Below are 15,197 nucleotides of genomic sequence, written 5' to 3' on the forward strand. Positions count from 1 at the left end.
CTTTCCTCATATTTTCACCAAATCTGTTTCAGCCTACAGTCCAAAGCCATACAAGTTAGATAGATTGGAAAATGGCACTGGTTTTTAATGGTTTTAAAAGTAAATAGCAATATGTTACCGTATTTTAAGTTGAGCTTTACCTAATTTTACCAACAACAGACTTACTTTGCACACACACGCTGGCAACATACAAGTATCAATATGCTATTTGACCTTATTAATGGCAGGCCATCCAGCCAGCCAGTGTTCTGGACTGCACATCTGTCCAGGCACCATAAGTGAGGTCACAAAGAGTTAAATGACTTGGCCTCATGCCTCTCTGTTGTCATGATAATGCTGTTATGTTCTGGCATTTGAGGTGCAAATGAGGTGCTGGGCCGTGCTACTCTATTTAAAAACAAGACGTGTTTTTGAACATCTGCCTCTAAATGAGATGCAGTCGGTCGCTGGAACCCTTTCGGCCAAACATGACTACAAAACAAATACTGACGCTGAAAAAGTCATTAAGGAAGAGAGGAAAGCGAGGAAATGTGAGAGGGACAAGTGAAAGTAACAACAGCTAGAGTTTCTTTTAGAGGAAAATGTTCCTGTGAGTATGTTCCTGTGATCCTCCTCCACGTCTGACCACAACAAATGAGATGCTTGTCAGGAATCCAGCTGGATGTGCTCATCTCTCAGCCAGGCATCAGTCCTGGCCAGCAGTCAGCCCAACCTGCAGCACCAGCAGCCGTTCACTGCTGTCTGCTGGGCAGGCGTTCACTCACCGCTCCTTGAAACCACACAGCGATCCAAGAAATTGTCTTTTCATAACTAACTGTTCACCCGTGTTCAAGTCAGGCTGAGTTAATTAGCTTTCTTTTGTCCTGACTGATGTGAACACCCGATACCGCCTGTGCTCATGCTACGGCAGACAGCAGAGAAAGAGCCGTGGCACCTTGTTCTGTGTACGCCCTTAAATATTTAAGGCTCATTCATTATCAAATCTCCGAGCTGGATGTCATTATACAAGCTGCAGAAACTCAAGCCTCCAGCTTTGCGATCAAATCATTCAACCCGAGTGGTTTCTGTGTCAGAAAGCATGATGGGACGTCGGCGTGCGGCCTGCTTTGGTGGATCGGTTTACAGTTGTCAGCTGGTTCTGCCTCAGCGGTGTTACACGCGCTCCGTGACATGCGGCATTAAGAATTTGAAATTAGCCTGAGCTGGAAATGTCACTGCAGGAGTTCAGCTTTGCTTTTTAATGGAGCTATTAAAACATCTGGTTACTGAGACCTGATAATTAAACACAGTGAAGGCTACTAAATGAACACTGTGCTTTTCAGTGATTGTTATCCATGACGTGCACACACTGTTTGACTGGTTTGGTCAGTGGTTAGTTGTGCTGCAGCAGGTGATTCAAGTTTGGGGGACTTAACACAAGCTGATACCCGTGTCCCGTTAGGTCCCAGCTGGCCTTTGTTTGGGATATTTCCGCCTGGTTAACTTCTGAGCTCTCAGTCAGAAGTGGTTGCCTTTGTCCTGACTTAGTGATGGAGCTCCCGAGGATGTAGGGGACAAGGGGGTGGAGTTTTGGAGAGGCCATCTGTTGCTGACACAATTCATCTCTACTTTATACCCTCCAGCTTCAGACACACACCAAGCCAACATATAAAGACACAAACAAATGGACAAACACATCTGGTGTTGGCTTTCTTGAGCCCCAGAGTTACTGGAGAATCCCACCACTTCTACCAACTTTAATGGCTGATTAGTCATCCAGACAAATCCCTGTTTCTTTAGGGCAGACCTAAATGTCTAAATGTTTTCAGGATAGATTTTTAGAACAAATGACCATTTGCCAACAGCTAATGGTCTTTACTTTGGCAAGACGCAGCAATGAATGCTCTCTAGAGCCAGTGTTTGGTTTGTTGGTTCTGAGCTACTGTAGAAACATGGTGGTGCAACATGGCGGACTTCATGGAAGAGGACCCACGTCATCTGTAGATAGATAGAGCTAAGCTAATTCTAAGGTTCTTATTTTTATGTCAATATCCACAAATGATAACATGCTACTGAATATTACATTACATTTCTAAAGCTCACACACTGGTCCTTTAAAACCTTAGAAATTCAAAACAAGTTTCTTATTTGGGACAGGTTTCTTTCAAATATTAAGGATGCAACAACTTAAAGAGGGTAAGGGTTTGTTTATGTAAAGTTTTGTCTATTGTCTCTTTTTTGTGACGATTTAATACAATGTTAAAATAAAAGCAAACTAAAAAAAAAGTAATGTGGGCTTCAAATGATTTGTAGAATCTGATACATGGGCAAAGTAAGGACAGTTTTTTGGGCTGTTTCTACTAAATATTCATTGTAGTGCCTTGTGGGCAGTTCTCCAGAGAGCAAGCCAAGCCAGAATCTTTATGGGCCAGCTTGTTGCTGACTTTTGGTTTCCCATTTCTGGTAGCGTCGTCTCATTTAATTAACAGTTATTATGTTGATTATTCGGTCTCTTATTCCAGTTAAAAGATTAGAAGTGTGTGCAATGAGCACGCTGTTTGCAGAGTCTTTATCTGTCTTTATCTAAATGGAAAGTCCAAATGGAAAACCGCCAATGTTCTGACTCAGCAACTGAACCATTCAAGTCTAGCTCTTGGAAAATTAATATTTGCGTCACTGAAATTGAAGCAATACTGGGATGTGGTGCATAAACACACAGCCTCATGAGCCATCCCACAGCTTTCCATGCCACGACTTGCCTGCTTTGTTATTCTGTGTAACATGTCATGTAATCTGCCTTTTGTAACAACCTACTCGCTGCATGTTTCTTTTCTTTGTCAGCTCCACTGTGAGTACCAACAGCCTCTACAAGACGACAAGTACCGGCAATATTTTGCTGAATTCAAGTCCCTGTGATTTCCAGTTACGTAACAGCAGCTGATCTTCTTAAAATCTATAGAGTAAACACTATTAATCTCCTCACTGGACCTCAGAGAATTCACGTGAAGCAGCTTTTCCCTGAACTGGCCTTGCATGCCATGCTGGTACCAGGCAGACACAGTTGGTTACTGGTATGGAAGTCGCCAATCGTCTCATATTAAATGGAAGTTAATGTGTGGCCTTGTGTTGAGAAGAATACCTCTGATACATTTGCATCCTGATGTTTGTCTGCCTCTTTTTCGAAACAATGGGAGGCGGGACTTTATCAGGTGCCTGCACCCTTCCTCTTTCCCCTCTTGGTCCCCCCACCTCAGCCTCCTCCTAATTTACCAGACCCCCTTTATCCCACTCCCTGCTGTCCCCCGTGGTTTGAGGGAGCCACATTTAGCTGCCCTCCATTAGCTGACTGAAAGAAAAAAATCCTTGATGATGGAAGTGGGTTTGCAGACTGGCTGGTTGGGCTGAGTGACCCTTTGTCCAAAAAGGACGCCTGAATCACGAATTAAAAGAATGAAGACCAATTATTACTCCAGACTGTTGAGCTAGCAAATTTAATGGACACAAAATAATTCTTCATTGACCTAATTTCCTCTTTGTCTGTGATTCAGTGCTGTGACAAGCAGCTTGCATTTCATGTAAATATGTAGTGTATTAAACAAAAGCATCTCGATCTTTGTTCTGACCCTGGCGGCAAACGCGTTGTGCACCATGGATGAGAGTGAGTGTGCGCAGTGTTGTTAATAGTTAATGAGGATTGATGTCTGGAAGTGGTGACCTTGTATAAGGTTTCCTAGTGGAATCCATGCATATTGATCTCTTCAGTTTTATGCTCTGTTGGACACACAATTCCCTTTCGCTCCGTGTTTTCCTCGGCCACCTCAATGGTGGCACTTGTGATGATTAATGATGTTTCTTAGAAATGCACATCCTATGAATCCTATGAATCTTACACTGGAAGTCAAAATGTTCACGTTGTGTTACATGAGTTGTAGATCAGACTGCAGCCAGAGGAAATACAAACAGGATTCGTAGTGGAAAAGTTTGACCTTTGGGAAGTGACGCTTTCTTGCTGAAAGTGAGAAGATTCCTCTTGTAACCTCTCATTAAACCACAGTTAATTATTTTTACACTTCAGTTATTGTACTGTTTAAACAAACCAGATGTGGCGTGTGAATTGGTGAGCTTTCAAGGCGTTGGTTGGCAAATTTAGTGACCTTCAAAGTCAGCAAGGCTGGCTGTTTCCTCCTGTTTCCAGCCTTTATGCTAAACTAAGCTAATGCCTGCTGGCTGCAGCTTTAAATTTAATGGATGTGAGAGTTGTATTGATCTAACACTGACAAGAAAGTGAATATTTCCCAAAAGGTTAAGTGTTCCTTTAAAGGTCAAAGGTCACTTCAGGTATATTTCATCTATAATTCATATTGTTTAACCAGAGGCCACATTTGTTGTTTTTGAACCATACAAATGAGGGTTTAGTCTGAAAATATTACAGTTTAGATTGTACAGGCAATGGTTCACTACTCACCCATTACCGTCATTAAAATGGAGCCTGTTCTATAAATGTATCTTCCACCCCTGTAAGGAAATGACAGTCAAGTCTGAGCAATCAGCCCCAGATTCCTGTTATTGCTGCCTGTTAGTGAGCCGCTAACAAACATGTCTGGGAAGGTGACTTCACATAAATACACAAACATTGGCTGTCCAGATCAGCTGTAGTGCTGGTTTTAATCTGCGTCTGGAAGCAGGACCTATTCTGGGACTAAGGCAAGAAGTGTGTTGTTTTTTCCCCGATTAAAATATAAAACAGAGGAAAGAATCATGGTCATAGACACATGTGTATTGATTGATTTGCTAAAGTGACAAATGCTCGTTTGTCACCATATTTTACTATTTTATGGAGTGAGTTAGCCCTCACAACCTGAAATGGAACAAATACTAAAAATCTTTGTGACAGTTTTACCGAGTGTGTATGACTCTGAGTAGTAGTTTTAGTCTCAGACACACCCTCTGCATGCAGGTCTGGCAAACAGCTTTGCTCTACAAAAAGGCAATGACAGTTTAATAAGAGGATGACTGTGCCAAGCCTGTGTGGTGAAGCAGTAGCTATGAGGCAAAGAGTGGTGAGCAATGCTGAGAAAAAGAGAAAAATGGAAAAAAGGATCAAGGAAGAAAACTTGAATCCCTGCTTTTCTAAAATAATCTCTGATGTCTGTTCTGACTGAGCCGCTATTACTCACCTGGCACATCCGTGTTCCTCCTAAATGACTATGAATATTTCTTTGATGTATTTCTGGATTGAACTTTGCTCTCTAGTAATGATCTACATAAGTGGCGAGCTGGTTCATAACATGTGTTTGTGGTGCAAATGTCCAGTATGTTCGTCATCAAACAGATGACTCCAATCCTCCAATCTGACCGCTGCTCCACTGCTTCTGCCTCCAGATGTTGATGGTGTTGTTGTGGCTATTGTCTTGCAGGGGGCCCATGTCTGGCTGAGACACAAAGAGCAGCTCCTCCCCTCCACCGTCAGCTCTTGTGATGACTCGTCCCTGGTCCTCACCACTGACTATGGAAAGGTAAGAAGACCTCTTTTTCCCTGCTGAAGCGTTTATACTACCAGTGATTCATTTTAAACCATCTCAAACTCTCTGTGCCCACATTTTAGAAACCCATTGAAGTTGTAATCCTTAAGATTTCCGTCCTGGTTCATTCCATCGTATGAGCAACCATGATCTGAATTTATGCAGCACACGGCATGCAGACAGTAGGAGACACTGAAAGGAGTTGTTGAGAAGTTGGAGGTTTGCAGCCTGCCGCCTGCAGCTCTTCATCTAACGGCTCACTGTGGCTGCTCCTCCCTGTTCCATTACTCCCTGCAATATTTTCAAACCAATTTGCTGTCAAACAATGCTGAAAATGACTCTAGTCTTGTATTGTAGACACGTTTGATGAATGATAGCAGTAAGTGCAAAGCTAACTGACAAACACTGCATTTCCTGTGACTACTTCATGATAGAGGTCAACTCGTGTATCCTCAGTTAAAATCTTTTAATGTGAAGCTGCAGCAGCGATAAATGTTTGGTTTTCATTAGCAGCAACTTTTAAAATGTTGCCACCAACACCTAATGCATAATACTGCAATTATATAAGTATCGCAGTACTCCCATCAGTGGGCCATAGGCTCCATCATTGTTGTGACCTCATTTGGCAACAGACATTTATTGAAATGAAAATCTTCAAGTCAACACTTGCATTTGAGTCTTACAGGCTTTAACTGGCATAGTGTAAATGTAAAGCCTCCCCTCATCTGTCATCTGTAATTTGAAAGACTGCATTATAACCTGGGAGTGGCCCAGTGTGTGTATGTGAGACGGTTAATTGTTTGCACATGTGTTTCATGTCGGGGCATAGCGGTGGGATCAACACCTTTTGTAATAAAGTAAGAATGACAGGAATGGGCTCCTTGTGTCAAGTCACAGGCCTGAGCTTATCTGTTTGGCACTACATGGTGGTCTTTGTGTCTGGAGGAAATCCTGTTCGAGAGAGAGAGGCAGACAAACAGAGAGAGAGAGAGAGAGAGAGAGAGAGAGAGAGAGGTGGCGATGGATGGTTAAAAAATAGTTTCAAATGTTTGTGGGTCAGAGAGTGTAGATCTGAAATGAGCTTCCCGTACCACTTTTATCTTGTGGAATGCCTTTATACTGAACAACCCTGTGAGCGGTGCATGTGATCGTCTGTTCATTTGGACTTTGTCAGGTCAGGGCCTGGGGAAGGAACAGGGTAGGGCCCAAGGACCGACAGGATCTCAACATGTCGCATCATTTCCACCTCCAGACTCTGTCACATGGCCATCATCCTAACCTCAAGCCAAGGCCCTGTGTTATTCCTCCCCTGCAGTCCTTGACGGTTCATACAAAGAAGGGTGACGTGTGAAGGAGAGGAAAAGCTGCTGCCCTTTGTGGACATTAAGAGCATTTAGCCAAGACGCAGTGCTGAACAGTCTTATTCTCACATTGGAGTTTAATACAACTCACTTTTAGTTTGCATGTGGGAGAAAGGAAGGAAAAACAGAATGTAAAGAGTTAAAAAAGATGTCCACGTCCCCTCATCCTGAGCATATGTGTTTGATGTTTCCATGGTCAGCGGTTTGGATTCTTGTAGCGTGAGAAATCAACCACGTGTTTTCAGAGGGGCAGGGAGGACTCTGACTGATGGAAACACCATCTATAGCCCCTTTCACACGTGCAGTGCACCCCTGAAATTGTTCAGGGACATTAGGTCATGTGTGAATGGGAGCAGGAATCGATATTTGGGGAAACCTGTGGGGCCAATTACCCACCGCAAGACCCAACAACACTTCAGGGAAAATGCTGGTACGGATGTGTTTGAATGAAAGCAGTAACATTGCAGGGACAAGCATGTAAAGGGTTACATCTGTCTGAGGAAGGGCGCTTTCATGTGAAGCGAATAAACTAATCATAAGACTCCACTGATGATGTATTAAAAGCGTTTTTATGGTTGAAGTAGATCACGAAAAACCATTACTTGTCTCGCAATCTTGCTGAAATACGAGAGCAAAGACAAAAACAGCTCTTCATCCGCCACATTCCTAAAAATAGTAAGAGACGATCTTCTTCTTCTATTGAGTGTTCTTGGTGGTGGTTATCCATAAGTGTTGCTTTACTGCCTTCTGCTGGACTGTCCATTGTCCAATCTGTCCCACCTTTGCCAAGACAGAAACGCGTCTGAATGTATCTGCATGTATGAACCGTGAAAATCACTAATGACGCCTGACAGGTTAAACCCAGTAGTTTTCCAGGAAGTATGTGAGGCCATCACAGCTGGGAAGGATTCACCACACCAGGTCAGAGGTTGAGAAATCGCTCAGACCACACTTCTTATTTGTTGTCCTAATATGATGGGAGAATACCACAGGGTGTTGTTCTCAGTCCAAAAACATTTCAACATCCTCAGTGGGATTTAAAAAAATATCTAGTCATATGTGTGCGTATGACTGGGGGTGGGTTCAGGGTGTTGCAGCTTAGCTGAAGCTGGTCTCATATGATCTTCACATGCGAGCTCAGGATGTCATCAGGCCAGGCATATGGGTGTCTCCTCTTTGTCCTGAGACTCTGCAGCAGAATGACAGGAATGTGAGACTGAAAAACAGACCGTCTCCATCTCCAGGATCGCCGGCTGACCTTATGTGATCCCCTGATCATGGATGGCCTGTCTGCTGAGGTTTTTTTTTTTTTTGCTTTTCCCGATTCAGTCATAATCTTTATTTTACCCAGCTCCTCTTGTATGTTTGGGGTATTATGTGTGTGTTGTCTGTCTGTGCAGTGTCAGAGGTGGTTTGGTAAATGTATCCTGGCAGCATTCTCCCCTCGGGGGGTGGGATATACCATTATCCATTGCTCACTGCTCACACTTATGTGCAGCTCCCTGCCTGAGTGCTCAGCCCACAGACTCAAGAGTGTCCGCCCCGGCTTGAGCAGGCTGACCTGGCTGCTGTCACATTTACGATCATATCAGCATTCATCACTGTCTCATCCCTGGTACACCACAGAGCTGAGCGGACCTGCAAGATACAGCAGACACACTGAAGCTGAATGTGGCTTTGTGTGTGTTTGAGTGCATCCCTGTGTGTGTGTGTGTGTGTGCTCCGTGGCCAGATGGCACCAGCTGGATTAACAGTGTGCGAGTTATCCCCAGAGGGGTGCACATGTAAAGAAAAGCAGGAAGAGGCTCTGTCACCTGAACTAAATAGCTGCTGCTGGTGGTGATGTCATCCTCAGCTCACTGAACACAATAAATTGAGATTGAACTGTGTTAGTGTACGAGCCCCAGATACCATTTTTATTCATGAGTCATTCGACACATACAGCACATAATACTGCTGTAGCTCATATTCTATATTTCTGTCAGGTAAAAGCACTATTTTGCAATTGACGTTGAGCTGAAAGAATTAGATGATTAATCTGTTAGTTGATGGACAGTAAAATAATCCATAATAATTGAAAATTGATTGAATGTTAGATGAAAATTTCAAGAAAAATACCAGAGATTCCCTCTTTAGTGTTTCTAAATTGTGAGGATTTGCTTCTTTGCTTCTTTGTTTTATGTGATAATAAGGTGAAAACCATTGGGACTGTTGGTCAAACAAAGCAATTAATAAATGCAATTTTAATAAAATCGAATTTAACGAAGGTATTTGCAGCCCTAAGTTGATGGTCATTTCACAAAATTAAACTTCTCTCACGTCCCATAAAGACATTTTCCTTTTCATCTTTTGCACAAATGATAATTGAATCCAATAAAGAAAGCCTTTATTTTATTCTTTGGCTGGATGCTTTGCTTTGAGATGAGGTTTGACTCCTACCAAGTGTGGTTTCTGAAGTTGTCCACGGCCTGTAGCCTTACAGTCTCTGAGGTTTAAAATAGGTCATTGATGGCCCCTCAGTCTTTTCTGCATTATTGGTCAATGGAGCCATTATGTGAGCCTTTATGTGACTGATGTGCATTCACATGTGTGCTCAGAAATAACACGCTCACACAAACATTAATGTGAACATCTGCGTGTGTGAAACAAATACTTTCAGGATTTAGGTTTGATATTTGTTAGGTGAAGCAACCTGGAAAATATTGCAGGATCTAATGTAAAACTGTTTTTTCACAGTTTCTCCTATTAATAACCCCTTCTCCTTCTGCTCCCCCCGTGTCTCCAGGGTCTGGGTGTGATCCCCCTTCAAGCAGATGGATTCAGTGTGAGACAGAGAGAGAGTCAGACAGAGTGAAAAAAGGAAAAAGAAAAGGAGGCAGTGATAAACAAGACAGTGTTTGTGTACACAAGCCTGTGATTTTCTATCTGCCCATGTGTCATTTCTAAAGGCTTGAATATATATCTGCCAGTAGAAGTCCACCGAGGCTGACCCGCCTGAACGTGAATATTCAGCAGAGCTGGTCGAACAAAGCAGCAGCAGGGTGTGGTTTCAGCGAGGAGGAAACAAAAGCAGAAAAGAAAGTTTAAAATTCAGACGGCTGCCACAGTGAGGAAGACTGCTCCCAGCATTTAGTCTGTGCCATGTCGGTGAGACTTTCCTCTGATGCATTTTAATTGATGATCACCTGAAAACAAACAAAAAGAAAATCATAATTTACCAGTAGGGATGCAGCTAACGATTGTTTTCATTATAGATCAATCTGATGATTATTTTCTCAATTAATTGATCAATTGTTTGGTTCATGAAATGTCAGAAAATCAAGAAAAATGTCACGATCATGAAATTGTTGTTTTGTCCGACCAACAGTCCAAAACCAAAAAATCTCCATCACATAGGACGAGTAAGAAAAATTTTGAAATAACAAGAAATCGTCAAAATAGTTCCTGATTGTTTCATCCTAAAATCCAAGACTCAAGGAAAGTTATTTGTTTGTCTGCCGTGTGTCCAGCAGTGTGCGAGTGTCAACACCAGGCTCCATTTGGAGAGGATCAATCTGCACAATGAACATTTTCACTAATCAATAACGAGTCACATGCTGTTGTAAGTGGCATGAAATGAATCTCCAGCCATCATTACACCACTCAGATCAGTAACACTGCTGCTGCTGCTGCTGCTGCTGCTGCTGCTGCTGCTGCATCCCCACATGAAACAGACGTCGCAGTGATGCACTGAAATCATTAGCAGGAACGAATTAATCACTTTGATTACAGCCAGTTTGTGCTCAACATAAATTAGATTTGCTTTTTGGATTCTGAATTTGAGCCACATCCAAACTGCGATTTTGCTTTTTTTTTTCTTTTTTTTTTTTGAAGTTGGGAATCAATAACAGTAGACACACACTGTTACATCACTGCTGGGGTAGTCAGGCTTTTGCTGGAGCGTTGTAAGTTGTTGGCAGTGCCATGTGGGTCAGAGTATGATGGTCTACAACTCCTGTAGGAAAACTGCTCCATGATAATTGTTCTAATGGACCCGTAATAGAACGTTATTGCTCCTCTTGAGGACTGAACTGGAAATAGTAAAGAGTATTAGTCTGTGTCTCGACCTGATCTGCTCCATCTGCCTTTTAGCTGCGTCTACAGGATGCCGTTTAGTCTGCAAATTATTTGGAAACCAATTTATGAAGACATGAATAAATATTGATGCTGTGGCTGTGAGGACAGAGCTCAGTGACTTATTTCACAGGAATGAAACCAACAATGCAATAAAAGCCCACAGCGGGGCAAACCGGAGGAATGTGAGACATCTTTTGATGCTGGAAACTCCGGCTCAGTTTTCCTCTGAACATCTCTGATGTTTCCAACATGACAAAGTCCCCGAGGCTCTGAAATCTGAACTGTGAATTATCCAAAGAAGATAAAAAACAAAGGTCACATCATATGATGAGGAGACAGAATAACAACACATGTACTGTAGAGTATCTGCACACACACACACACACACACACACACGCAGACACACACAGACTTTCTTGTCTTATCTGTTTTCTTGAGAAGTGATGTGGGTGCTTTCCAAGTCCGCAGCTCAATGTGCGTTTGGCCAAAGTAGCCATATTTGTTTCCTCCTGTGAAACACGAGGACTTAACTGCAATCGAGAGTGTAACATGGACCTGCCACCTCCTCTAGCTGTTTGTTATCCCGTATTATCTTTGCTCTCAGTCACCTCGATGCATCTTTGAACGTGTGCTTTGAGAATGTACAGAAAGCCTGATTTCTTTGGTTCGACTGGGTGTTGAACAGACAGTGCAGGCTGGTAATATTTTTAGTTTTACAACACATTATTGTTAATGCATGTCCAGCGAAGACAAACAGCTACGACTGCTTTCTGTTTCACTTTAAAGTGGCATTGTGAAGCAATAACACACTCTTCCTCTCACATGTGAAAAGTTGAAAACGTAACTAATAAAATACACACTTAGCCAATTCAGGACACCCAGGGGATTAACTGTTTCAGCCTCTCCTGGTCTGGTATGACCACTAGATTATGGTGGCTAATGTTAGCTAATTTAGCAAACTTTAATGGAACGTTTTGGTGTAACGGACATTGCTGATTCAGACTGTCAACCGTATGACTTTTGCCTACTTGTGCTTCTGTTACACAACATTTTTGAGTTCACCATTTGACTGTAACAGATGTTTATGGTCACAGTTGTTTCTGTTCAGCTAAAGGGACACAGCTCTAAAGACCACACTCATGAGCAGGGTCCCATAAATGCTTTTAAATGATATATTGTTCACATTGGAGATAAAAAGTAACTTTTTTTTTCAGTCACTGCACTTTGGATTTGTCCGTCAAATAATGTTTCACTCTCACCCATTATCAAATAAAAGTGTTTGTATGACGACACTTTAATCCACCGGAGCCCAGGTGTCGTCAGTGACATCAATCACATTAAGTGAGTGATGTAATTGAGCGTAAAATGATTATACTGATTAAGGATGTAAAACAAGTGAAAAGCCTGTTTGATTTATTAGTCAGTTCGGCTGTGCCTGGTGAATCAGGGCCAATTTGCCAGAGAGGAGAGGGTGGGGTTAAAACTGAATGTTAAGGGACATCTGGCCATAAATCTGCAAGCTTCTGCTGGATGGATGACATCACTGCACGTGCCGCTTTTCTCCCCGAGGTTTTCAGCCTTTCTTGATATTGCGAAAACATGAAGCAACCCACTGATTACTGCATTGTTATTGTGCCTACGCCCATCCTCTAATGGACATCTAGTGTCCAGAGTCAGCTTATCAGTCCACATACTGGCGAGGCTTTTTACCCACTTTTATACAGATTCCATTTAGTTAATGCATTGCTTAAAGATGAAAAAGATGGATTTTACACATACATATCAATGCAGGGGTTTATTCAGTCAGCCTTTCAGCAATTTTATCCCCTTCGGTGCTTTACATATCTTTAATGTGTAGAACCAGACACAGATATAGTCCAAGATAAAGTAAGGTCTGCCGTCGCATATCTTATCCGACTCATGTGCTATTTTTAAAAATATATGCTTACTCTATCATATCATTGTTTTGGGACAAATGCACAAGAAGGGAAGTTTGCATGACACACAACAGCCTTGGCACAGAAGTGTCTTTGATTTGACAACAAAGACAGTAATAGAAGAACTTGTGGCTTTCTTGTGTTGCCACTGACTTTTTTAAAGCTGCACTAAACAATATTTTCATGTTAACAATGGGTCAAATGGCTGCCTCTAAATACAGACAATTATCAGACTCTGCAGTTCCCCTCTGCTTATGCTGCATTTTAGCAATTTCCAGCTCATTGTTTTGGTTTTATGGCCCACACTTTACTGTAATCCCACCACTCTTGTCAACCCTCCTAAACATACTGCACACGACCCGCCCAGCACCAAACATCAGGCCAAGTTAGTGACTAGCTGGTGACGATTTAAATAGCCAGCCATTCTGTTCAGATGGTGGAGCCCAAAAATAGAATTAAAAGAGGAGTATGAATGTGGGACTTCTGTTCTTTAGGTGACCTGAAACATGAATGAAAATGTTAGCTTGGTATGTGCTAAATGTGTGAATAGGAAACAGTTTGTTACCCCATCAATATGCCAGGTGGTGATATTTTGTCCGTGATGAGATTACAGCTTGCTCGACTGCATCAAATTGGCCCTAAAATCAATGAATCCTGCTTTTGATATGGATATAATACTTTACATGAGGGGCTTTATTTCAAAACATTACTCACCTGTTACAGAAAGATTCAGTAGTTGTACCTTCAATGATTCAACTTTCGTCTCCACTCAATCAGCAGCTTCCTGAGATCCCCAGCAGCCTGACTCAGCACTTCAGTGAAAACCAATGTCTGGTCCCAACTGGGACACAATTAAACATGCCAGAAGAGCCAGCAGTAATGCACTGGGACACCACAACTCCAGCTCCTTGTCCATCAGTATTGATCTAAAGACTGCTTCCATCAAGTGACCGAAGTTGTAAAGCAGTACTCTGTTCTCTTATCTCATGTATCTTCCATTAGACTTCTGACAGCCACAAAGTCTCTCTGTTGGTTTATTGGACTGTTTTTATGCCACCATGGAGACACTGTTTCTTCTTAATGATTCCTTTGTCTTTCTCACAAACTCCATTTTGATGCATTTCAAGTCAAAACTTTTCTGCTGCATCTAATTGTCCTGTGACATGTGCCACGGCGAGAAACTTCTTGTACCGAGATCAAGAAGTGAGTTGAACAAATCAAGGTGAGATGTCTGGGCATGAGTCAGACAGGGGGCTCTCCACCTGTCAGGTATGCTGGCAGCAGGCGCAGGCAGGCACACAGCAGGGATCCAATCTGTCATTTTAACCTCAGTTACCCCCGTATCATCACTTGAATCTGCCTGTCATCCATGCATGCGTGTGCCATGGTCACGGTGGAAGACTGATGTTGCGCCAGCAGTTTGGTTCAGATCTGTGTAAACTTGTTTGCCTTCCATCATTTCAACCCTGAACAGTCGGCCTCTGGCTGCCTTTTGATGGGAGATACTGAAGGTGAACGTGAAATTGAATAATTCTTGCACATGATTCAAGCCCCCCTGATGTTGCATGTTGATGCTCCATGCAGGCTGCTGCTTTGCATGCAGGATTGTGAAAACTAACTTTCTGGATATGTTTGTGTGTTTCCTTCCAGGTGATCTACCTGCAGAAGGCGGAGGTGAACAGGGAGACGGTGTACCCGATGCACCCCAGCAGCATCCATGGCGTAGAGGACATGTCCACACTGGCAGAGCTACATGAAGCTGCCATCATGCACAACCTCTTTCTGCGCTACCAGAAAGACAACATCTATGTAAGTCACCGTCGTAATCTGTGAGCACATTTACCACATGAAGTACCTGGAAACTGTGGGTCCATTGTGTTGCTCAGGGGTGTATTTTTCTGGGAACTGGGGATTTGCAGCGCAGCTAGACTGAGATTTCAAAGTGAAACAAAGCATTGAAACCATCAGAAACTTCAACGGGAAGTCTGAAGATACGATTCTGATTTCAAAAATAATAAATAACAACTCAACAATATACAGATAACTCCTGAAATACAATGAAGAGTATTCAGAGCTGGATTTTCCTTTAAGAATGTAAGATTATAGATATGTTTGTTTGACCCCGTCTCTCTCTCCCAGGATTATTTTCACAGCAGAGCGCTGAAACACGACCCACTCTTTGTTAAAGTAATCATTGCCCACAGACTAACTTTGTTTTTTGGAATCCTATCTCCTAATCTCATCTCCGAGGGCTCGCCTGGCCTGTCTGCGTGGCATCGCAC

The 15,197-nt window shown here is 42.6% G+C and overlaps 1 protein-coding gene across 1 annotated transcript in view; it reads left to right on the top strand.

Moving 5' to 3' along the window:
• myo10l3 (myosin X, like 3) overlaps positions 1–15,197 on the top strand; it is a 55,901-nt gene that overhangs the window by 8,898 nt on the left and 31,806 nt on the right. The window contains exons 2-3 of the mRNA XM_076746802.1: positions 5,397–5,495; positions 14,566–14,724. Of these exons, the coding sequence (XP_076602917.1) occupies positions 5,397–5,495; positions 14,566–14,724 (258 nt within the window). The remainder of the gene's footprint in view (positions 1–5,396; positions 5,496–14,565; positions 14,725–15,197) is intronic.

The sequence above is a fragment of the Chaetodon auriga genome, chromosome 13 (genome assembly GCF_051107435.1).
Source record: "Chaetodon auriga isolate fChaAug3 chromosome 13, fChaAug3.hap1, whole genome shotgun sequence".
Classification (NCBI taxonomy): Eukaryota; Metazoa; Chordata; class Actinopteri; order Chaetodontiformes; family Chaetodontidae; genus Chaetodon; species Chaetodon auriga.